At 43.4% G+C, this 22997-nt stretch overlaps 2 protein-coding genes across 22 annotated transcripts in view; both read right to left on the reverse strand.

Annotated features, from left to right (window-relative positions):
* Nucleotides 1-284: 284 nt before the first annotated feature.
* Nucleotides 285-22997, reverse strand: part of EPB41L3 (erythrocyte membrane protein band 4.1 like 3) — a 150953-nt gene continuing 128240 nt past the window's right edge. For 6 of the 21 annotated variants that reach the window (XM_075416431.1, XM_075416419.1, XM_075416423.1 and 3 more), the window contains exons 13-26: nucleotides 22086-22652; nucleotides 17840-17893; nucleotides 15954-15989; nucleotides 15727-15792; nucleotides 15053-15244; nucleotides 11569-11643; nucleotides 11068-11169; nucleotides 8959-9081; nucleotides 8063-8443; nucleotides 6881-7012; nucleotides 6350-6448; nucleotides 4504-4584; nucleotides 4123-4239; nucleotides 285-2867 (exon numbers count right to left, since the gene is read on the reverse strand). In XM_075416431.1, the coding sequence (XP_075272546.1) occupies nucleotides 4129-4239; nucleotides 4504-4584; nucleotides 6350-6448; nucleotides 6881-7012; nucleotides 8063-8443; nucleotides 8959-9081; nucleotides 11068-11169; nucleotides 11569-11643; nucleotides 15053-15244; nucleotides 15727-15792; nucleotides 15954-15989; nucleotides 17840-17893; nucleotides 22086-22652 (2019 nt within the window). In that variant the 3' untranslated portion in view covers nucleotides 285-2867; nucleotides 4123-4128. The remainder of the gene's footprint in view (nucleotides 2868-4122; nucleotides 4240-4503; nucleotides 4585-6349; nucleotides 6449-6880; nucleotides 7013-8062; nucleotides 8444-8958; nucleotides 9082-11067; nucleotides 11170-11568; nucleotides 11644-15052; nucleotides 15245-15726; nucleotides 15793-15953; nucleotides 15990-17839; nucleotides 17894-22085; nucleotides 22653-22997) is intronic. The other 15 variants (XM_075416433.1, XM_075416432.1, XM_075416434.1 and 12 more) reach the window with 10 other exon arrangements.
* On the reverse strand, nucleotides 9102-10558 carry LOC142360782 (uncharacterized). The gene is made up of 2 exons (XM_075415332.1): nucleotides 10502-10558; nucleotides 9102-10335 (listed from the first exon to the last, which is right to left on the reverse strand). The coding sequence occupies exons 1-2, from the start codon at nucleotides 10556-10558 to the stop codon at nucleotides 9589-9591; spliced, it is 804 nt and encodes a 267-aa protein (XP_075271447.1). The 3' UTR covers nucleotides 9102-9588.

A 22997-nucleotide genomic window follows, 5' to 3' on the forward strand; every position in this document is an offset into this window, starting at 1 on the left:
AGGCCATGTACTCATTCTTTCTGTCCCCGCACTGGTCGCAGTCACCGTGACTGTGTGCTGTGCCCACTCGTGCCCTGCCTGGCCACCCCGGTCCCTCACCTCCGCGGCGCAGAGCAGCCGGTTCTCACGGGGCTGTACCAAGCAAGGCTGTCTCCCATGCTGGTGAGGGCGCGTCCAAGTAACACATTATTTGATGTTTTGTTTTCTAAGCTGTTTTACATCGAGAAGCCAAAGACCAACAACAAATGAGGACAGAGGCAAAAGCTGGTTGGTAGAAACAGGCAGGTGTTCTTTATTTCATGTGGCACAGCATTAGGCAGACAACCCACGCAACAGTTTCTAACAAAAACCAAAGCTATCACTTCCAGGAACCATCCCCCAAACAAGGGTCTGCTGCCAACAGTGGCACTGAGGTCTCCTTGCCTGTCCACTCTCATCTCCTCATGGTTTGCACGCGCTTAGGCTGTATCTTTAGTTGTGAGCATCCTTTCCAGGGAGTCTAACTCCTTACGATACAATATCTTTCGGCAGCGTACATACTGTGCAGTATCACCAACGTACAATCTCCTCAAGCCATGCTAAAATATAACGCTAACTCCGGAGAGAAGGCTGCGCAGTCGCCGCGCGTCTCTCTGAGGTAATACAATGCCGTTTCTTAGCTGACAACATGAGGGGCACCTGAGGGAAGATCAATATGGCTTCAGAGTCTAGTTTTAAACTCCTGATGCAGTAGCGAGGACCTGGCATGCCGTCTGCTGGGACACGGGGCGAGCACCTCCTCCATCCCCGGCTGCCAACGGGCGCCAGCTGCACTGGAGAGCCGAGCCTACTGTCGCTGGGTGGGCAGAGAACACAGATGCTCTTGGATGAGGAGGAGGAGGAGGAGGGGTTATTCAAAGACCACAGTGGACTATAATCTTTGTGTTGGTCACTAGGTGAGAGGTGAGCAATGACGGCCGTCGGGGGAGTTACATAGTTATCACTCTGGATTAAAGGCATGAAGAATGGCTGGTGGGAGGAGGACATTTTGGAGACTCAGGGCAAAGCTTTAAAAGCCTTGGGGTATTACTTTGAATTATTATCTACAGGTTATTCTCTCTATATATACTATTTTTCTTTCTAAATTAAGAAAATAAACATTTATTAACAAGTCACTGGGTCAAATCCTGCTCTCCACTGAAGCCAAATCCCTGACTTCAGTGTGAGGGAGCCCTGTGTAAACAACGAAGGGCAAATTTGGCCCTTTATGTCCTGAAAAGTCTGCTTGTACCCATTCCTTTTAATCCTGCAAGGAAATACAGACTGAAGGGTGAATTAGTTGTTATGAATTTGTCTTGAACTACTAGGTGAGCATCAGTCAGATGTGGCAAAAGAGCAAGAAAAAGAACAGGTAAGTAAATACTGCTTTAAAGAGAATTTTATCCATGTTTCAGAGCAAAAGTACAAAAAGAGAGTGGATCTGGATCAAGTGCTACTGGCCTTTACTTTCTAATCAACCACAGAATCCTTCACTCAGCTTCGGTGCCATGGTGCACAACAAGAGAAAAGAGAGGGAACCAGCTACTCCTTTTTCTATGCAAACATCGTAAGCCCAAAGGTGAACGCTGTCACCCCTTGGATGCTCTGCTAACTCCAGCTGTCCGCACAGCGCAGTGTCAGCCGCCGAAGACAAAACGTGTCTACCGTGCAGATGAGTAAAACCTGCGGTGTCTGACAAACGTAACTTAGCGTTTTGAATATTAAAAAACACTAGGTGCTTTTAGACACAGAACAATACGATTTTGGATGCATTTACCACTTTTATTTCACTATGCAGAAACATACATTCACCATGTGTTGTGATGCAGCTGACAGTGTAATGGACGCTACCCCTTCGGTGGGTATTATAGCTGGACACTAACGAGTTTTCAGTGGACGTTCTGTACAGGTTAAGGCTTGACTCTGAACTAGATAGTAAATGCTGACCAGATTCTCCAACAGATTTTTTTTTCTTTTTTTTTTTCCTCTGAGAACAAAAGGGAAATCAATAGAAAACCACCATGGTTATTTCAGATTAATAATTTTCTAATGCTGCAAACTAAGTAAAATACAGCTTTTTTTTTTTTTTTTCTCCAAAGTAACTATATATAATTTACAAGGTTAGGATCTGTGAAGGGTGACCGGAAGCTGACTCTGAACAATGCTGACAAAAATCGTTAAAGTTAATATACTAAAATCATTACTACCTCATAAGGTATTCAGTCAGGTATACAAAGCACACTTTGTAAGCATTTAAATATTTTGATAAGAGTAAAGATTTGTCATCGTTTATCGGGCAGTAATAAAACCAGATGAAACAAATATAAGATTCGAGTTGTTTACTGAATAAACTGTGTTGTTGGCACATCTAATGTGTGGTAAAACATTATACACAGTACCTATACAGCTTCTAGCGTTCTGGGGGTAAATCTTCATTTACAATATCCGTAAACAAAAGGCTTGCCATCTAACGGATTTAAATTTGTTTAGACTTCCATAAACTGTGAAAGGCATGAATTGTTTATGTGTTACATGAGATCACTGTTTATACTGTTTATGAACGTGCAGGTATAGCTGAAAACTTAGACATTTTAAGAAAATTAAAAATGCTGCTTTTCTGTAATTTTATCGTTGCTTCATGCAATATTGTTTAACTGCTGCTGATTCAGATTGCTTTCTGTGGGAAGGTATCTCTGCCAGTTTCTTTATTAACGGTCAAGATCGATTCTTCTCTACTGAAATTTTCCATAGACAGATATAAGTCAGTCAGGTCGGAACTGAGACTCCACATAGGCTCTCGTATTCCTACTGATGTGCATGTCTGGATTCATATGCAGTCTAGGTTATTCCTGCAGGAAAGAGAACTGAGTTAATTATTTGAAGCAACTGCTCTCTTGCAAAAGAAATGTTGTCAAGTTGTTCGTGTAACAAAAGCTGTTTGAAAATGGCATCATCCCACTATAAGCAAATTGGCCCAAATCCAAAGTCCACTGGCGCCAGTGGAAAGAATTAGTGACATCAACAGACTTTTAAGCAAGCCACATTGCGTTGTCTCTGAAACAATTAGCAGAACACCGCAAGAATCACAGCTACTCACTCCTCAGTGACTGGTTCCATCTTCCAAATAAATAACAGATACTGAAATTTGGTTTTCTTTAGGGTCTGTACATCCAAAAGCAGAAGAGCAAAACAGCTTCAAAAGGTGCTGTGCATTATAGTCTGTTACAACAAATGCTAGTGAACATATATTGTTTTAAGAATAAAATGCTGCTATCAATTTAAAAAAAATCAGACAAGCAGCTTTTTTTTCCGCCTTTCTGCATACAGCATTCAAAGCAATTTGTGCAAAGGTGCTGGCATTAACAGCTTTTGCATAGCAGGTTAGTATGCATGACATGTTTTTGCACACAGAATAAATATAGTAATATTAAGATGTCTGTTTAGCCAGCCACAATCGGAGAGCATGCCTTTACTGAAACAAAGCTTAACACAAGAAAAGCTGCATTATCATCTCATCCTGATAAACAATGCTGCTTTAAAACACAAAAAGTTCTTTCAAATACAAGAAAGCCAAAACATCCAAATACCGACACACTAACTCACTGGGTTTAAAAGAAAAATCAAAAGCAGGCTGGACTATATCTTTGCGAGCTAGGAATTAAAGCTTAAGTTGTAACACATCTGCATGGGACGTTTAAAAAGCAGCTGCAGGTTTTTCCCTTGGCATTTTTAAACAAAATACATACCTTTAAGAACAAGTTATTTTTGTTCTTAAACGACATAAAAGCAGACAAGAGATTTTTTTTTTAGCTTCAGAATTAGAAAATTAGCCTATATCAAAGCATGGACAATGAGGACTTTCCAGAAAGCCAACAAAAGCAAATGAGTAGTTTCTCTTTCTCCAGCTGGCACCATTAAATGAAGAAAGACTTTTAGAGCTAAATGTGGTTTACATTCAAATACCAGAACTGATAACCAGCACAAATACAGCTTGCAAATGCCAGTGAGAGAAAGCAAAGAGTTAGAGGTGAATTATGGTAGGAAAACAACCTTTGCAACATGCCAGTCCAGTAAATGCCTAGGAAAATCATCTAGTCCTCTTACCTGTGGTCAATCCTCCCCATCTTCTGGTGTGATTTCTGTCTCTTTATGTACCACTACTTTGGTCACTGACATGTCAGGGTGCTGCTCTTTGGCTTCTTTAATTGCCTGAGCCAGCGCCTATCCCAAGGAAACCACAGAAGGGCAAAAACAAAAAGGAGGTGGAACATGCATGATCAGTAGCAAGGTGGAGAGATTCATGAGATATTACACAATTTACAAATGAGGAAAATGATTAAAATATGAAATATACCATCACTGATTTAACTACTAATCCAGTTTAACTTAAGGCATGCCAGTATGAACATTATCTTTTGAAGCAATATTTAGAAATGTTCTCTTTGGCAGTCTTCAGGGTAGCCTTCAGCAGCTTACAGATTTTACCTGATCATGATCAATATCTGCATCTCCTGTGATGACTATTCGTTTTTCAATTCTTGTCTCTGAGATGCCTCCTTTCACAGTCTAGATGGGAGGGACAAATGCATGTCAGTAACTTCTTTTAAAGAGTGCTGCTACTCATCCAGAGAACCGTCAGTGCAGGAACCCAGATGTGACTGGACCGCACTATCCCAAACAGCACGCACAGAGGGGCAACCCTGAACTGCAACCAGAGCAGCTCTGAAGCTGGCCTGCTCTGAGCGGACTAGATGACCTCCAGAGGTCCTTCCAACACAGACTATTTCATGATTCTAATCAATCTGCACACTCGTCAGGGGAGATGTTTGTATGTCAAAAATGGCAGGTATTTATGGTAAATTCATCCCACGAAGAAAAGAATGGTCTTCCAGACACTCATATTAAGACCTAGTTAAGTCCAACTGCAGCGTTCAGAAGAACATACAGGTTGATATGGCCTTTGTGTAGCTCATCTACTGAAGGGTGAATTTCACCGTGCAAAGATGAAACCCTGTCCTCAGTGAATACTCACAGAATCATAGAACAGTTTGCACTGGAAAGGACCTTAAAGACCATCTAGTTCCAACCCCCCTGCCACAGGCAGGGACACCTTCCACTAGACCACGTTGCTCAAAGAGCCCCATCCTGCCTGGCCTTGCACACTTCCAGGGACAGGGCATCCACAGCTTCTTTGGGCAACCTGTTCCAGTGCCCTCATAGTAAAGAATTTCTTTCTTGTAACATAAATCCACCCTCTTTCAGTTTAAAGCCATCACCCCTTGTCCTATCACTCTATGCCCTTGCAAAAAGTCCCTCTCCAGCTCTCTTGTAGGCCCCTTCAGGTACTGGGAGGCCACAATAAGCCTTCTCCTCTCCAAGCTGAACAGCCCCAGATCTCTCAGCCTTTTCTCATTGCAGAGGTGCTCCAGCCCTCGGATCATTTTTGTGGCCCTCCTCTGGACCCACTGCAACAGCTCCATGTCCTTCCTGTGCTGGGGGCTCCAGAGCTGGACACAGGACTCCAAGTGGGGCCTCACCAGAGCAGAGCAGAGAGGCAGAATGAGCTCCCTCGACCTGCTGGCCACGCCGCTTTTGATGCAGCCCAGGATATGGTTGGCCTTCTGGGCTGCGAGTGCACATTGGTGGGTCATGTTGGGCTTCTCATCAACCAACACGCCCAATATTGGTAGGAGACCTATCATGGCACTACGAGGTTTTCTGCTTAGGGAGGAACTGTTACTTAGGTGCTATCTTGGAACTTGACAGACCCAACATCATTTGTCTGGGCAGCCATAAGCTTTCTGTCTGGCTGTGGGCAAGTTCCTTCGGGTACCACCCAGCAATGCTACTGCAGCATCTGAGCTGACTGAATGTCCTGCTATGACTACATGATACAGATTTACTATGTGTTTTCTACACTGTGCACGTGTAACAGCTCCAGACTCAAAGGCAGCATAGCCATGACGATGGAGCCTCATGCTCAGGCAAATTACTCCTTCCTGGCTACCATGTGATGCCAGTGTGGCAACACTGCTTCCAGTTTCAGACAGTGTTTGCAGCTAACTCAAGTGTCTCTCCACAGCAATGTTCTGTGCTTGTGTAGACACCCCCTAAGGCTTTATGAATTTCAGGACTCTTACAAGTCCTTGGATGACGTGTTACCAAAGCCAGCATACCCAAAATAGGTGAATGAAGACAGGTACCCAAAACAGACAGGATTTTGTCCAGAGAATAGAAGAATGTGTCCACATTTTAAAATAAATAATACAACTGAAATTAATAAAACATACACCTTTGTGAAAAAGACCCTCCCTGTTTTCCAAGGACTCACTTTGGTGATATGTGTAGTGGTTGTAGTGCTGGTAGTTTCAGATGTGATAGTCTGTGCACTCATCAATACACCTGGTTCTGAGTCAGCACTGCAATCCACCTAGGGAACAGAGAGAGAAAACCACACGTCAAAACTCCTAATGCTCCTAAGCACAGGGTGCCAAGAACTGGGCTGGCTGAACTTCCCTGTTCCTACAGTTCCTCATAAAGTGAGTATCTAACGGTAGGGAAACAACTGCTGTTAGGATGATCATGTGTCAGTATTTCCCTCTGCATCTGGAGACTCCCCTTCACTTCTGGAAGGACAGATTAGAAGCTGGGGCTCTGAACTCTGTAATTTCATCAATGTTCTCTAAAGACCCTACCCCAGGACAGGAGTCACCCTCAGGTAAACTATACTTATGTACATCCTCCTCATGCTAAATATTTAATGCTTCAACAGCTTAGAACAGTTTACACTAAGGCATACACTTAAAGATTGGTGAACAAGCATGGGTTCCTTAAGGCCACGTGGTTTTGCAGAATTTCTTACCTGAGAAGACTCATATGTAATGGTTTTTGTTTCTGTATGGACTACTGGCACTTCCTTTGTTGAAATTTCAAGGTTTTCCCCACCAGCAGAGACACTACTGAAACTAATCGTCTCAGTCTTCACAACTGGTGACTGCGTGAACAAAAAAAAAAAGAACTGGAACGTTTAGTAAAGCTTCTGGATTTCTCAGAATACTTTTTTCTTTTTTTTCTTGGGAAAAGTAGGGAGAACAACTCAAAAGCGCTCTGCATTTGAAAAAAAAAGAGAAACTTCTCTTCATTATAACGGTACATAAATGTACATAATGCTGGCAACATTTAGCGCTATCCTGGATTTCATGAATGCAAACTTCAGAAAATATGTAAACACTACAAGAGGCAATTGGCACAACCTGAAACACAGGAGGTTCCCTCTGAACATCAGCAGTTTTGACCTGTGAGGGTGACCGAGCACTGGCACAGGTTGCCCAGGGACTCTGTGGAGTCTCCGTCCTTGGAGATGTTCAAAAGCCGTCTGGACGTGGTGCTGGGCAACTGGCTCTGAGTAGCCCTCCTTGAGGGGGAGGTTGGACCACACGACCTCCAAAGGTCCCCTCCAACCTCAACCATTCTGGGGTATACATTTTCTTAAAATGACAAGAGCGTGACTCCTACTTGGGGTTAGTTTTCCATTCAGCTCTCAGGAAAAAAGAGCAAGAACAATTTTTTTTAACCTCTCTGCAAAATAATTCCTGAAATTCTGCTATTAGGGCTAAGATAAGGAACCTGGGTCGTTTAAGACACAGTACGCTTAATTTACAATTGCACCAAGCATGATACAAAATGCATTTTCTGTCTTTGAGGACATGTAAACTTTGCCAATCTTGGTGGACTTTCCCAAAGGGAATGCCAGCTGAATTCTTGTTATCCATTGCATAAAAAGCCACCGAATTAGGTATTTCTCTGTAACATGGAAAGTGGCTTTAGGGAAAAGATGCATGGCATTTTGCCAGCGCTGGAAACCAGCACCAAGCCTTGCAGGTGCCATGCACGCAGGAAGTAAGAGGAGAAACAAAGCGCCTGCAGCAGAGATGCAATCCTACAAGCTCGGTACGCTTGGCTTTCCAAGGCAGGAATTAACTTTGCCCACTGCTGCCTACACTCACAGTTCAGCACAGGCTCAACCGATCTAATAACGAGTTACCTCAAAATGAGGTTTCCTTTCCAAAGACTCTGCAAGGTGGACTGCTGCAGTGCGCTCCTCCGCCCGCTCACGCGCAGCAGCGGTGACTCTCTCTTGTTTGGCTGGGGCCTTCCCAGCCTCCTCCTCCCTTGTCTCCTCCTTCTCGGCCCCGGCAGAGCCCTCCTTCCCTTTCAGGGCAGCAGCCACTGCCGACGCAGCCGGGGCATCCAGCGCAAGTCCGGCCGCTTTGGCAGGAGCCCCGCTCGCAGGCACGCTCATCTCGTGCCTCTCCTCAATAACCACAGTCTCCTGCACAACCTTCCTCACCGCGTCCTGGTGCGGCTGAACTGTTTGCTTCGCTTCACTGGAAGTTACCTCCTGAGATGTCGTGGTGTCTATTCTCTGCAGGGAAAGAGGGGAGAGAAAAAACAACCCCTCAGTCTCAGAGGCAGACCACTACTTGCAATAGCTCCTCAGCTTAATGTACCTTGAACATAAATGAAAAAAATGGGTATTACATTTTGCCAGTTTATTTCTCTCACGTCGCACGGATTTTTGTACTCAGGACATTATCAGAACAGTAGAAATGAAAACCAAAGCAAGAATCTCAATTTTTAGCGAGTGAAGAGAAATGTCGCAGTGTTTTTCTCGTTGATATTTTTGCGTGAGTTCTATAAAGGCAAAATACACCACCCTGCAAAATGACCAACATAAAGTGAAATGAGAGAAAACCTGGGGTTTTTTGTTTGTCTTTTCGGTGAAGTTTCTATTGTCATCTGCTGTAAGAAAGGAAAAGGCACACAAATGCATGCATTAGTTATATAGGTTCCGAGTTATGCATAAAACCAGGAAACGAAAGAAAAGCAAAAGTAATTGGTGCGTGGTTATAACACTGATGGAAGGAATCAAACGGCCACCTGAGCCCAGCTATGTGAAGTAGAAGTAACCCCTCCTATGAACTCCGTCGGTTTTCTGGCGGACTCTATTAAACTGAAGATATCTGAACCATCCAAGGTTTTTTCAGTGGTGGACTGTTTAGTCTAAACAGACAAAGAAATGTAGAGTCATACACAGCAGAAAGGCAGACCCACATGCACAGACATTAATTGCCAAAACCGGAGGCAGAGACAGAGGAAAAGGAGAGAAGGTTACGGGGGCACGGAGAGGTTGGAAACAGGAAAAGAATGGGAAAATAAATCAGAGCAAATTCATAATGGCCGTAGTAAGCAATAGTTACAAAGCATAGTTGTTAGCGTTGGCATTTTGCTGGTTCAAGCAAACCTTTTTTTTTTCCTTTTATTAAGAAGCCACAGCAGCAATACCACGTTTCAGTAACACAGGTCTTTAAATAAACCCGCAAGGTTGAAAGCCTTGTATGATGTCTGCTTCAGACCATGGGACGGATTCAAAGTATGAGGGGAAAAAAAAACAAGCTGGGTTGGCTGCTGTCAACACAAAGCCAGGCAGCAAGAGAGCCGAAAGGCAGGGTGGCGTGAGGGGATTGCCTAAAAGAAGTCATGCTTTAATCTTTAAACCGTGGCGTGAAGTCAAAAGCCACTTGTTACCACTACTTTTGACGCAGACGACTCGGTAACATAGTGAGCAGTAGCAATGGTAAATGGCTGTTCTCTGGAATATCTCCACTCAGACAGGCTCTTATCTCTCCGGGCAAATGCCCCTGCTTCTACAGCTTCACTGCCAAGGTGCTTTTCTGCTTTGCCAAGCTGCAAGCTTCCCAGTGTACCATGTAACTGCAAATCCTGGTCCATCTTTAGTGTCTTTTTCAAACTCTCCTCTTCGGGGCTTTGCAACTGAGATTCTGCTTCCTTTATGGGTGTCAGAGAGTCGGACAGCTTTCTTTTCGTGCTCTGCACGTCGGATCCCCGCCTGGCTTTCTCATCAGTGACAGGCTCGAGGATTTCGTACTCGGCCACTACCGGAATGATTTTCACAGACTCTTGCACTTCCCTTTCCAGCTTTTGCAAAGCTTCTACTGAAGGCTGTACTGCTTTCTCGCCCTCTTTAGCTTTACTTGTCATGGTTACAATTTTCCCAGATACGGTATCATAGGACTTTCCTAGGGTGAACATTTTCTGCTTATTCTCCTCTTTGGATTGTATTTCACTTTCCAAGTCCTCAAAGCTCTGCATTAGAATGGTACTGGATTTTAACACCTCAGGTGGAAAGGCAGTTTTACTGCTCACAGTCACTACTTTGTATGCCACTTTTTTTCTCGATTCACCATCAACTACCTCAGAGGGTATTTTGTCTATAACAACCCAATCCTCAGTGCCCTATATTTGAGATATAAAAGCTAAATTAGAATATCTGAAGGTTTATCTGTACTTCAGGAGCAGTAAAGTATGAAGACTTTTAAGAAATCAATGCTGCCTCTTCTGAAAGCATATAACAATTTCACTCTACTCTTAGAGCAGTTATCAAACAAATAAACAGAATCACCTTAGGTAAAGTATGATTTCTTTGCATATTCCCTCCCCTTAGAGGCCCATATAACATGGACACGAAAAATTACTTTTGTCACACTATTTCTGTATTAATTTGAAGAATGCAATTATAATGTATCATTTAAAATGATGATTGGAATCATCCTGAGGATAAAAATCCTGTATCACAATGGTTAATAATGCTACAGTCAAAAACAAATTACAAAAACAGGGCATATAACCCCATCCAACTGTTCCCCAGTTGTCACCAACACACTGTTAATGAGATTTTAGAATATTCTGCATTTATAGATAGCTGTAGCCTGCACTCAGTTTCCTTGTTTTCATTAGAACAACATCAACCCTCTTCAGCATTGTTTAAATTGAGTAGCACAACACCATAGATGCCACACTGCTAAAGAAACTAACTAAATGCAGCATCTTTTTTCCTCCTTATGCAAATACGCTACGTGATTTGCTTTGACAAAGCAATCAGCATCCAGTTACTTGACCTTCAGACCGTAACTGCTGTATTTAACTAAGGAAACATGGTAGTTCAAAATCAAATGAATTAAAAATAACCTCTAGGGATGATGGGATACTTTTCTGGATAATGATTTGATGAGAAGTAACCAAAGTGCCAGCGGATTCTCCTTCCTGCAGCTTCTTCTCTATCACACTTGGCTAATAGAAAAACCAATAAGAATACAAAGTTCACCATCACTCAGCATAATCTGAATTCACTTGACAGTATAAAGGAAATTCATTCTAGTGACAGAAGTGCCCCATTCACCATAACGTTCTCAGTGAGGCTTATGCTGGAAACGCATGCACAACTGCAAACAACACCCACAAACAGCACCGTGCAAGTAGACTTCTAACTAGCAGAGAAATCAGTCTCTATTAGGAAGCCATGAGCTCTGGAGGGGACTCATTCCTCAGAATTTGGCCCCCAGACTACATCTCTCTGGAACTTATGAAATAAACAAAAAAAGTGTCTTGGAAAGGAAAAAAAGATAATGAAATAATAAATCATTGCCAGCCTATCTGACTGCATTTCAATAAAATATTATTTGTTTTTACCTGCAATTCAAGGAATGTAGTACCTCCCTTCTGCAAAACTATGAGTTTTTCTGATTTTTCTCTTTCTTCTTTGGTCTAATGTCAGGGGAATAAACGGTTTTAGTAAATGGAGGGTGAAAAGTCCACCATACTCTACAACAGCTTATCATGTTTCTCTACTGTACAAATTATTAATTGCATGGTAAAATTAGGAAACAGAATTAAACAGAATAATTTTACAGCAAAGAGGTTTCCAATAAGAAGTGAAATCAGTGTCTCTCCGTGACGCATGCAGACACGAGCATATTGCTTGCATAGCAGGAAAGACAGTAAATTGAATAACACCTGGGCGTGGACGTACTGTGTTGATTTCATCTTCTGTTATTCATTTAACTGTGTCTCGTGCCAACTTCCATGGCTTCCACCAATATCTTAGAACAGGTCCCTCTACCTTCACCCTGGCTTTAGCTCTTTCCTGAGTTTGCAGCCTTCCCTGCTCAAGCAGGCACAAGATGCGTCAGGTTAGGATTTCAGCTCTCCTTTCCTCCTTACAGGTACAAGCGGTCTCAGAGCCTTTTTCCTATGCAGAAAGCCGACCACTGCTGTACCACTGCTATAGCGCGACACCAAAATCCTCCTCACTTCTATCCCATCTGTGCCTTCCCAACGCTGCAAGGATGGTGAGAGTATCTTTGTAACTTGACCAACTGGGAAAGTTTTAATGTTGGTAGGACTCGATTTCCTAAGCCTTTTGAGCCCAGCTTCTGGGCTGGCCACATTTTTCATTTGGCCAGAGCAAGGAAGCCCCCGCAGAGCAAAGCAGGTTTCTTGCCAAACCCTTTCACAACCCACTTCAATGGTTAGCGCGCTCATTAGACACGCCAATGGAAGTACTACGACTGGCGTGATAAAAGGGTACTGTTTTAAATATGTATACTCCATGCAGTCAAGCAGAAAGGCACACATTTAAAGGCAGACACGAAACTAGAGAGAGAGAAGGAGAAACAACTCATCTCCCTGACTGCAATGAGATGCTTAACTTCTTTATTTCTGAAGTGCTGGTTTAATCCAGTCCAGGCCAGACTAAACCTTGTCAAGGAGTTTGTTAATATGACAGCTTTATGTCCTGCAGCTATCTGGCCACTATTATGGCAGATATTTAAAACTGTATTTTTCATAACTGAAGAGAAACAAATTATTTCCCCTGTTCTTGCAAGAAACCAACTGGTGACTAGACAAGCTTAAAGTCAAAGTGACTGAACACACACAGGTGCCAAGTGCTCAAAGCACATATTTTGAAAGGACGTGTTTTACCTTCTGCTCGTTTTATTATATTAAAGAGCTACTGCAGGTATTGGCACTGAATGCATTTTTGAAGTGGATATGCTAAGTTGAACGTGCATCTTCTTTGACTAGAAGAAGCTACTACGTAACGCAGTTCTACGTGCTCTCTATCCTGACTGCCTCCACATTCCTTAGTAGAGATCAAGGTGTTGCTTTTGACCTATACATGTCTTCATTTTTTTCCCCTAACAAATTCTTCTCTCAGCAGGGCACGCGAACTCAAACCTTCATGCTTTGTGAGACCAAAAAGGATGGTCAGATGTTAGCTACAGCAGGGGACCCTTACTGCCAGAAGTCACCTCAGAGTTAAGCTCCCACTGCTCAAATTCACACACATTTTTCCACAGAGATGCCTTCATTTGGCTCAGATTCTGTGGGACAGCTGTAGTTTACTCAGATTCACATAAGGTACGGGAACCGGAAACTCCTTTTGAGCAAGTCCTTTCCTTCCAGTGAGAGAAGAGGTACCAGATAAGGGTATCTCTTGCCCTCTTCCTTTCCAAATGAATGGTTAAATTTGGATGTGTTTCCTCAGGGTGAAACCTACGTAACTGTGTAATGCTTTGCTACTGCTTGTGTGTTTTCATTAAAAATTGTTATTAAATTTCTAAATAACAACATGAAATCCATTGAGGGGATTATAAGTTTGCTTCACCTGCATTCCTCTAGTTCAGGCTGAGCTAGCCAGCCACTCCCTTTTTAACAGCTCCTTACATCTTTAATATGTTAAATACATTCAGTTTGTTACACTTACAGTTTTACTTTAAAGAAAGAAAAGCCATGTTTTCAACTACAGCTAAACATGGCTGAAGGATCTATTACTGTTCCTGAAGAAGGCAACAGGAGCAACATTAAGACTCCTCAGCCCTTTCTCCTAAAGGCAAGATTTGGGCACTGAGTCTGCTCTTTAGGTATTTTAATCCAACTTGATGGTGACTCTAACGCATGTTTGATGTCAGTATCAGCCCCTGGTCAGATGCGTATGATGTAGGAGAAGAGGAGATGGGGCCTTCTTCTTGGCAACATCCCTTCTCCTAGGAGGAGAGGCTGACGTGTGCTATCTGGGTGGGGTGGTGTCAGGGATTCCCTTCCCCAGAGAGCTGCGGGTCTGCAACGCCAACCTCTAAGGTGGGGAAGCAGAAGACTCTTTCGAATTACTCTTTCCCACCAATTTTTGCTGAGTTCATTACAACATTGCATTAGTGCTGAGAGGACAGAAGCAAATTTTATGACCATTTATTGCTCTGTAACACTAAAAAGAAGTGGTAAGCATAAAGATGATTCTTGTGAGACAGAAACCAGATATCCATCCACAATAGAATAAAAAGATTAATCTTCATGCAGACCACACAAACATATTTCTTTTTACTCCACTGGATTTAAACCAAGACTCTCTGCTTTTTTTTGAAGATCTATGTATTTTATGGCTACATGAACGTTACGTTGTTACCTCTACATCTCATTACACACCCACAAATTCAATAAAAGGCAGCTTTTTAATTGACGACTAGTTTCTTGCAAACACTTCCAAGACTGCACACTGAGCAAGATGCTTTCACGCGTGCACACTGTATGGAAACACACACGCTTAGCAATCTGCACCGGGTCTTCAACGAAACGGTATCCAGCGACTGCAGCAACTATCATTTCCCTTATGGAACTAGTCAAGCAGGTCTAATTATCATCATTATTTCTTCCCTGTTGTCAAAGACTGAGAAAGTTCTGTCCTTTGCTCTGTATTTTCTTGTCAAGCTTAGTACCGTACCCCAATCCCTCCTGCTACACCGCTGCTCCCAACCAGTCACCATTATTTAAATTTTCTCTCCATCACCTTCATGGTTTCTTTCATGCATGGCTGGACCCTCTCAAGCTCACCGAACCTGTAAGGAAGCCTGCATTTTGCACCCTCAGAGAGACCCAATTCTGCCATGCGGCTTACAATGAATTTCATACTCTAGCTATGGAGATATAAATATCTACACACACATACGAGGTATCTGTTCTTCCTTGTGTGTTTGCTGCTAAAGGCTGAGTCCTGGGAAAAGGGGAGCACCTCCAACTGGGGAATGGCCTCTAACTACAGCCTCTAAACTTCCTGAGAGCTATCAAAAGTAAAAACAGACAGACAAATAGGTAATGAAGCCTTTCAGCTCACGCTGACCTCTTCAGGCACTAGTGGTTCAATCATAGGAGCTTCCTCCTGCCTTGCTGCAAGCCGAACGGGAGATGTGGAAAGCCTCTTCTCCCACTCGTTAGACACAGCCGTTTCTGTGGAGGTTTCCAAGAAGGTGCGTTTCAGCTCACTTATATTGGTCTGATGTTTCATCAGATCTTCCTGGGTTTTGTCTAGGTCCTGGACAGTTTTAAAAGAATAGAGCAGTTTGTCATACATCCTAAGCCAACCAAATTTTAGCGCCAAAACACACAACTTGGTTAGTAAAGAGGGAAGTAACATCTCAGGGAGCCGGGGAGCACAGCACTAACACAACACTCTGTGAAAATGTGGCATTTTGAAAGATAACAGCATAGCATATCGCGTACAAGTGAGTATAAAAATACTAATAAAGAGCTTATCTGTATCGCTATAATTTACACCTGACAAAGAGGCTTCAAACAAACATACATATGCGCGTGGACGCACACACACATACGCGCACGCATATATATATATTTACAGTAAAAGTTAGAGGAGTCATCATAATCTGAGAAAAAAAAATCTATTTAATTTATTAGCAGGTGGGAATACACAGTTCATGCATCATAGTGCAGTTTCACAGTTTACCACTAAAACTAACACACATGTACGTACATGCACTGGTATATACCAATACCAACCTCTAACATAAGATTACTATGTTTGACATACACATTTTCACCCTGTATTCGCTTAATCAGACTATTCTGAAAGAAGTGAAAAAGAAAGGGAAAAGTAAGGGACACAGTATTGAAAGGATATAAAATGCTGTTTCTACACATTTCTTCACAGAGAACCGACACGAACATGCGGAGAGAGGTGAACACCTCCAATACTCGAGCAACATCTGGGCCTTTTGTTTCTGTACCTGTGCCTTTAGATCTCCGTCCTCCTCTTGATCCGACTGCCAGCATGAGAAAGATTGGAAAACGACACCTTACCCACTTGTATCACCAAAGGCTTTACCAAACATGGCGAGAAGAACACGCTAGGTTAAAGTCACACTTTCTTCACGTTAAGGGCTTAAGGAGAAGGAGCAGACCCACTGGTTGACTTTGCATGGTTGTCCTCACTCAGAGCAAGTCTCCCCCTGCCAAACTTGTTAATTGTCAACAGAGGAGTATTAAACTTTTCTCTTTTATAAATATCACTGGTGCGCTCCACGTTGATAGATCTCCATTTAGGGAGCAGCAGCTGGACCTTCTCACTGAGATCGCGGCTGGTTTAGGACCTAATGGCAACAGCAAATTCTTTGGAACTCCCTGATCCCAGAGTTTGAACATACGGCACCTGCTGGGCCACAGGCAAAACTTTGTGTTAACTTACCATGGGTAAAGGTTTCTACAGAATGAGGCACATCCTATTTCCTAAAAATGCTATTTCCCTAACCTCAGTCCCTTTCTACATTTATATAATTTTATTCCACATTTAGTCTGTACGTATTCTTTCAGGAACTGTCTACAGTGGTGGCCTTCTGGAACTGCACACGTTTCAGCTCAAATCACTTCGGCTCAAACGCACTCCCGCTCACAAACGCGACGCGGTGTGGGCTGCCAAAGCGGACCCGCTGCTGAGGGCTGCACCTGCAGATGGCCAGCGCACCACACGTTTGGAAAATCAGCTATCCCGAAGGAAAACTGAGGTTCACAAAATCTTCTCCCCTAAAACAACGATGGAGGATAGGGAGACGATCACGCATTGCTGACTAACAAACCGAGCATTTTAAATGTCACGGGTTTAGGGTTCTGTTTTATTTTCTGCACAGCTCAAGGCCTAAAGCCACACAGTGTGAGAGGCACTTCACGATATTCTGTACTCCAGGCTCATCTCAGCAGACTTTATGTTGTGGCTCCATTTGGATTCTTTTAATGCTCGTGCCACTATTTTGTTGTTAAATTTTCATATAGTCCTAACTAGTCAAATGACCCATGGGAAAATCTTTATCTGTTGACTACTCTATAACTCAGTTCAAATCTACTCTATCTACAGCCGAGGCCGAATTGCCCCGATGCGTCATACAGAGAATTTTTCCTCAACGATAATTTTAACAGTCTGAAATATTAACGAGACCCTACTGAAAACCTACAGTAGTGTTTGTGGTAAGACTCTTCTCTTCTACCAGATGTCAGACCAAATTCAGCTTACATTTGCAGCTGCAACCATACTAACTATGAAAGCATTATCTGCACTCCACTGGAGTCACACGGGGTTGAATATGCCTGCGCTGTCTGTAAACCAGGTTGTGGACACGGGGCTTCTCCGTGCAGAGAAAATACCACAGTGCCTCCTCTGAAGGTATGTGGTGGCAATATGTGAAGATGACATGTGAAATTACGTTCAAGGAAAATCTTCAATGTTTATAATCCGGAAATACCTTTATTCAGAAAATTTGAAAACTGCTTTTTACTGTCTTCTTCCCCCCTCTCTCTCTCTCACACAAGCTGCAGATTATAAGGGCAAACAGAAAGACTCAGGGCACAACCCAGCCAGCGCGCTGGCGTGGGCGACGCTGCCGCCGCCCCGCTACCAGCACAGCGCGGGGGCCTTGCAAAGCAACCACCGAAATCAGAGGAACCCGCTGGGAGCACTGGAAACTCGATCTCCCGAGCAAGGCTCTGGCGCTCGCCCGCCTGCGCAGAGAGGGATCCCGCGCTGCCGCAGGGGAGGGCGGCTGAGCCCCCGTGCCCAGGGTCGGGGAGGGACGAGAAGGAACGCTCGCCCCGGCCAAAACCGGGTGCCGGCGACTGTACAAACCTCGGTGGCAGTGGTCTCACCATCGGCTGCAGTATCCGTCTGCTCACTGTCAGTCTATTTGGTTAGACCAGTAACCAGGTTCCAAGGGGAAGGCAGGAATAAAGAACAAACCCAGCTCATCAGTACATGTGGCTCACATGGGGAACGGTTAAATTCAACATCCCTGCGAACTGCATTAGCATTGCTTTTCAAACCACGCACAAGTCAAAGAAGCAAAATAAAAATGCTGTATTAGTAAACAGAACAGACTCAGAGGAAGACTTGAGGCGTACTGTACACGGTATATGGCTTTACTGGAATAAATTTATAAGCCAAACAAAACATTACTGGAAAAGTGTTATTTGAATAGCAGATTTTTTTTTCTTAAGAAAGCCAGGTGGCTTTACAAAAAACTGAAAACAGAAAGCTAAGATTTTTCTAAACAAACTTTTCCTCCCATAATGTTTTTTTTTAAGGAAAACTATTAATGAAATTTTTGTTCTAGCCAAAATAGATGAATGTGGTATTTGACTTTTTATCTGGAGGAGGAAAAGATATTAAAAAAAAAAAAAAAGGCTACTTTAACAGTCACCTGACTTTCAGCCCCTCATTTGTACAAAAGTTGTTCTTGTCTCCACATTTATACACCGTGAGGCTGTCTGCATTACCAAAGAGTTCAACCACCCATACCCCCAGCCCATCTACTGTCTGTCTGGGGAGCAACGGCAAGGCTCAGGTCCCACTCGGTTCCAACAAAGAGCAGCTGATATTGTTAACGATAGTAAAAAGAAAGAAAATTGCCATTCAAAGAATCAAAAATACTTCTCATTCCATTTAAGAATATGGATGAAAGCAGGAGAAAAATAAAAGTAACTCCCCCCGCCACCCAAAACACTTACTAGGTACAAGTGATAGAAATGAAACAAAGCACAGCATTGCACAGACTGAGCTGTTCCTGCTTTGCTCGACACCAAGAAGAACATTTTAGTGGAGAATGCCAAGTGTCGAGATTTAATAAATAGAGTCAAGCATAGCTTACTGCAGGCTGAGCAGAGAGTTCAGATGACTATTTTTGATGTTATGCAAGTTTATGGAAAACTAGTAAGCAAAGAAGTGCTCCCTACTGCCCCAGACTGGCACAGCCAAGTTGTTTTAACATCAGTGAATGCGCTGATTCTGATCAGAGATTTTCTGTGGTCCTTAGATAATCTGAAGTAACCCAGGCAGGTAATTTAAAGCTAGGATAAATACATCTCATCCTCAAATCACATCAATATGAAACAGGAGGAAAAAAAGCAGCCTACTCCAATGGATGGAGCATCAGTCTTAACTTTGAATTCCCTACCTTCTGTCATTTTCAGACAACTGCAATGTTTCATAAAGTTGCCTCTGGGTTATTTTTTCATTGCTTTGTTCTCTATCATTCCTTCCTTTGAATAATTCGTACTGCTTGTATGACAGGCAGAAGAATAAGCAGGTATTTTGGACCATTGGGGGAATAAATCAAAGTTATATGCAATTTTTTAAGCAATAACCGCTCACTAGACAGACCGCTTTTATTTTTAAATGAAACTGTAATGCCAGAACTGTCTACCTAGCTGGTCAAATTGCTTTCACTCAAGTGTTGGAAAATCGTTTCTTTATTAAGGAAGAATCTCACATCTTTATAACATTATAGGCAATTATAAAGGTATGGAAACATAAAAAAAAATCTCTGCATTGTCACTCCTATTTACAAAAAAAGGAGAGGAATTAATGAATCTAGGCATTTAAAAGGAATTAAACGATTTGTGTCAAGGCACTGCAACACGTGAGTCTGGCACATAAGGCTCATTTAAGAACTTGATGTTGGGAACATCAGAGAAAAGTCAACAGAAATATTAGCTGCTAAGGTACAAATGCAGAAGCCAATGAAATCTACAGGGTGAGATTCTGCCTCACTGCACGGACTGTCTCCAGATGCATTGCTCGAGGGAGACCAGAGCTCACCAAGGCATGAGATTGGTTCAGGGTACTGGCCGTAGCCTGCTGCAGCACTGTGTGCAATCTTCCGTGAATGAGGGAAAAAAGAAAAGGTTTCTATTTCTTTTACCATAACAGCTATGAAATCCTAAATAAGGCATAAATTTCGCTTTATTGCAACGTATGTGTCCGCTCACAAGCCAATCAACAGCCATGGAGTCGAGGTCGGCGTTACTGAGTTACTTGAATTCGAGGTCTGGGGTTATCGCAGAGCAGGGCATGGCGAGCTCGGGCTGAGCGAGGCGGGCCTCCTCCAGAGCGGAGAGCACGAAAGGCTGGGCTCCACTCCAAGCCGGGCTGCAGCGGTGGTCCCGCCACCGGTGGGACATGTGGGTGGGCGAGGGATGGAGCAGGAAGGGGAGGCAGCTCTCCTCTGACTTGCCATAGGAATTGCTGTGATTTGTTTTGCCAATGTAATGCAGACATGCCCAAGTTTAAAACATACTCACTTCCATGCAATATTTTGAACAAGAAATACCCCCTGGATTAGGCACAAGTCTGTGTTGTCTGCCAGGAAGCACTGCCAGAGTAATCACCCTCATAAAAGAGTGACACTAAAAAGCTTGTTTTCTACATTTTTATGCTCAATACTTCCTAACGTTACTGACAAAAAGAAGTGCTTGTTTCCGAAAGAGGAACAGACCAATGCATTACATAAACATCGCCTCGTTATTGCCTCTGGAGCTGGCACCGTATTAATGCTGTTATTGCTATTAGATTAATCCAAGCGCAGAGCTAATGCAAACTGAGACCCAAATGCGATCTCAGAATGAGGACACGAAATGAGACAGCAACATTTTGGATGCCTTTTATCAGAAATTGCACATTATTATTTAGTTGTTAGGCATCACAGAGCCAAAAGCATCCAAAGACAACGTTTTTGCAAGATAAATCGATGTGGCTTTTGGCTTTCCATGAAAAGGAAATGAAATCCTGCCCCAAGTCTTACAAAATCAACAGTGGCAGATTACACAAATGTTTCGATGTGCAAGCTGGTTTATTGAAGACAACTACTGCAATGGCATCGACAAGTGGCCAAGACGGCTTTTTACGAATGGCCAACTGGTCTGTGGTAACTGATCTGGGCGTTTTTTTTTTTTTTTTTTTTTTTTACATATAAAGCAAAAGTGTATTTTTGCATTTGAAAATGAAGGGGAAAAATGAAAAATGAGGAAAAAACTCAACTCTTTATTTTATTCTGTCAACAAAGAATAACTCGGCACCAGCAAAAAACGAGATGCCAGTTACTGTGTTACTTAAACAAGCAGTTTAAGTAACTTTCCTTCTTCTGGATATATTCCCGTCTCCACAGTTCCCAGCACCACTGCAGACTCCGCTTCTCCTGCAGTTGGTTTATTTGCCTGTGATAACCCTGATGGCTTGAGGCATCGGTTTTGGCAGTGCTAATACAACACCGCAAACGGCACAGCGGCCCGCACGGCGTGTTCCCCCAACAGCTGCAGAACAGCTGTCCCAGTCTGACCTCTCGCTGATACACTGGATTTAAGCATGGCGAAACAATTTAATCGGCAGCAGAGACGGGGATCAAGGCCGAAAACCCAGATCCAGGTTTTGCTGGACCAGAAACCCTCTTCTAGGCTCGGGCTACAGCTGATAGCCTCTTGCAGAAAGCTGAGTCCACTGGAATTTTGAACACTCTGAAGTTTGTGAGGGTGCCCATTATTGTTGGCTAGTTATTTATATAAACATAATGTATATACATACATAGATATATGCATGCATATATATTTATTATGCAGGAAATTGTACTTAATAGGTATTTAATACTTCAGTACTTATTGTACCTAACACGTATTTAATACTTAATGTTTAGGCGACTGTTGTAACCCTAGTATAAACTGACAGGGAGAAGAAAGAGGTCTTGGTGGGTTCAGGTGCAGTAGTACTTCAGAGCTGATCAGTGGCAGCTTGCTTAGCGCGTGTCACTTTGCATCAGCTGACACAGTTCAAACCAAGCCACTTCCACACAGTGTTGTGCCTAACCCTGGGCCCCGAGCTGCACTCCCAACATGAGAAAAGAAATAAAAAAGGAGAAAAAAAAACCACAACAACCCCCAAACCAAAGAAAAAAGACCAGAAAACCCAACCCCGCCCCTTCTAACATATCAGCACAGACAGAAATGAGGCTCTGAAAGTAGGACCACTACGGCAGCGATCTAACACTGGTTAGGACTGAAGCACCGAACACGGAAAAAGAGCGTGTGTTCGATGCCGAGGTACACACCTCTTCCTCTGAACTGTCACTCAGGTCATTGGCAAGTGAGGCGCTCAAGGAGGCCGCCTTGGGCTCCAGGTAGCAGAGGCACATAGCCAGAGGGAAGGAGAGCGTGAGGGCGTATGGCACTGAGAAAGAGGCAGAGAGCAGAAAGAAAAAAATGAAGAGGAAGCAAGGGACGAGGGAGGGGGAGCGGATAGGGAGGTAGCGCTGCACGCTGGCAGGCAGGAGGTTGGTTTCGGAGAGGTTAGGGAGCGACAGGTAGCCGTCGTCATCCAGGAGGGAAGGAAACGACTCTGGAAGTTGCAAGGAGAAGGAGAACAGCGTTCCGCCTTTGCCGGCTTTTTGCTTATAGCCGAAAGCCGCGTCTTGCTCGGCGGAGCAAACTCGCCCCTTTCTGTCCGAGTCCGGCTCTGAGTCACCGTGCTTCGGAGCGCTCTCTTTGGGCGCTTCGCAACCTATGGGCTTTGTTCGAGCGCTCTCCTTGCATCTCCTGCGAAGCTTTGCTGAAGATGCATGGGGGCCAGGCTGCGAGGATGGCGAGGGGTGGCGGGAGTCAGCGCCAAGCAAAGGTGGCTGATGACAGAGAAAGAGCAGCAAACAAGGCGCAAAAGCAAAAGGACAAAAAGAAAACTGTCATTAGTTAATTTTCTTCCGTGATGATAAATTATATATATATATATAGAAAAAATTATACACAGTATTTTAACACCACAGCTTTCCACTGAGTTAAACAGTTCATGCTCCCACGCCGCACACCACAGGTGTTAGCGAATCAGGGTTACAGCTTACGAAAGGCAACTTCTTGACTCAGCATGTGTCTAGTCATCTGCAGCACGCGATTTACAGAAAAACCTTCACGGCCATATGTGGAGTTTTGGGTGCTGCCAGATTTCCACTTACTGTAAGATTGGCTTCAGA

The sequence above is a fragment of the Opisthocomus hoazin genome, chromosome 3 (genome assembly GCF_030867145.1).
Source record: "Opisthocomus hoazin isolate bOpiHoa1 chromosome 3, bOpiHoa1.hap1, whole genome shotgun sequence".
NCBI lineage: Eukaryota > Metazoa > Chordata > Aves > Opisthocomiformes > Opisthocomidae > Opisthocomus > Opisthocomus hoazin.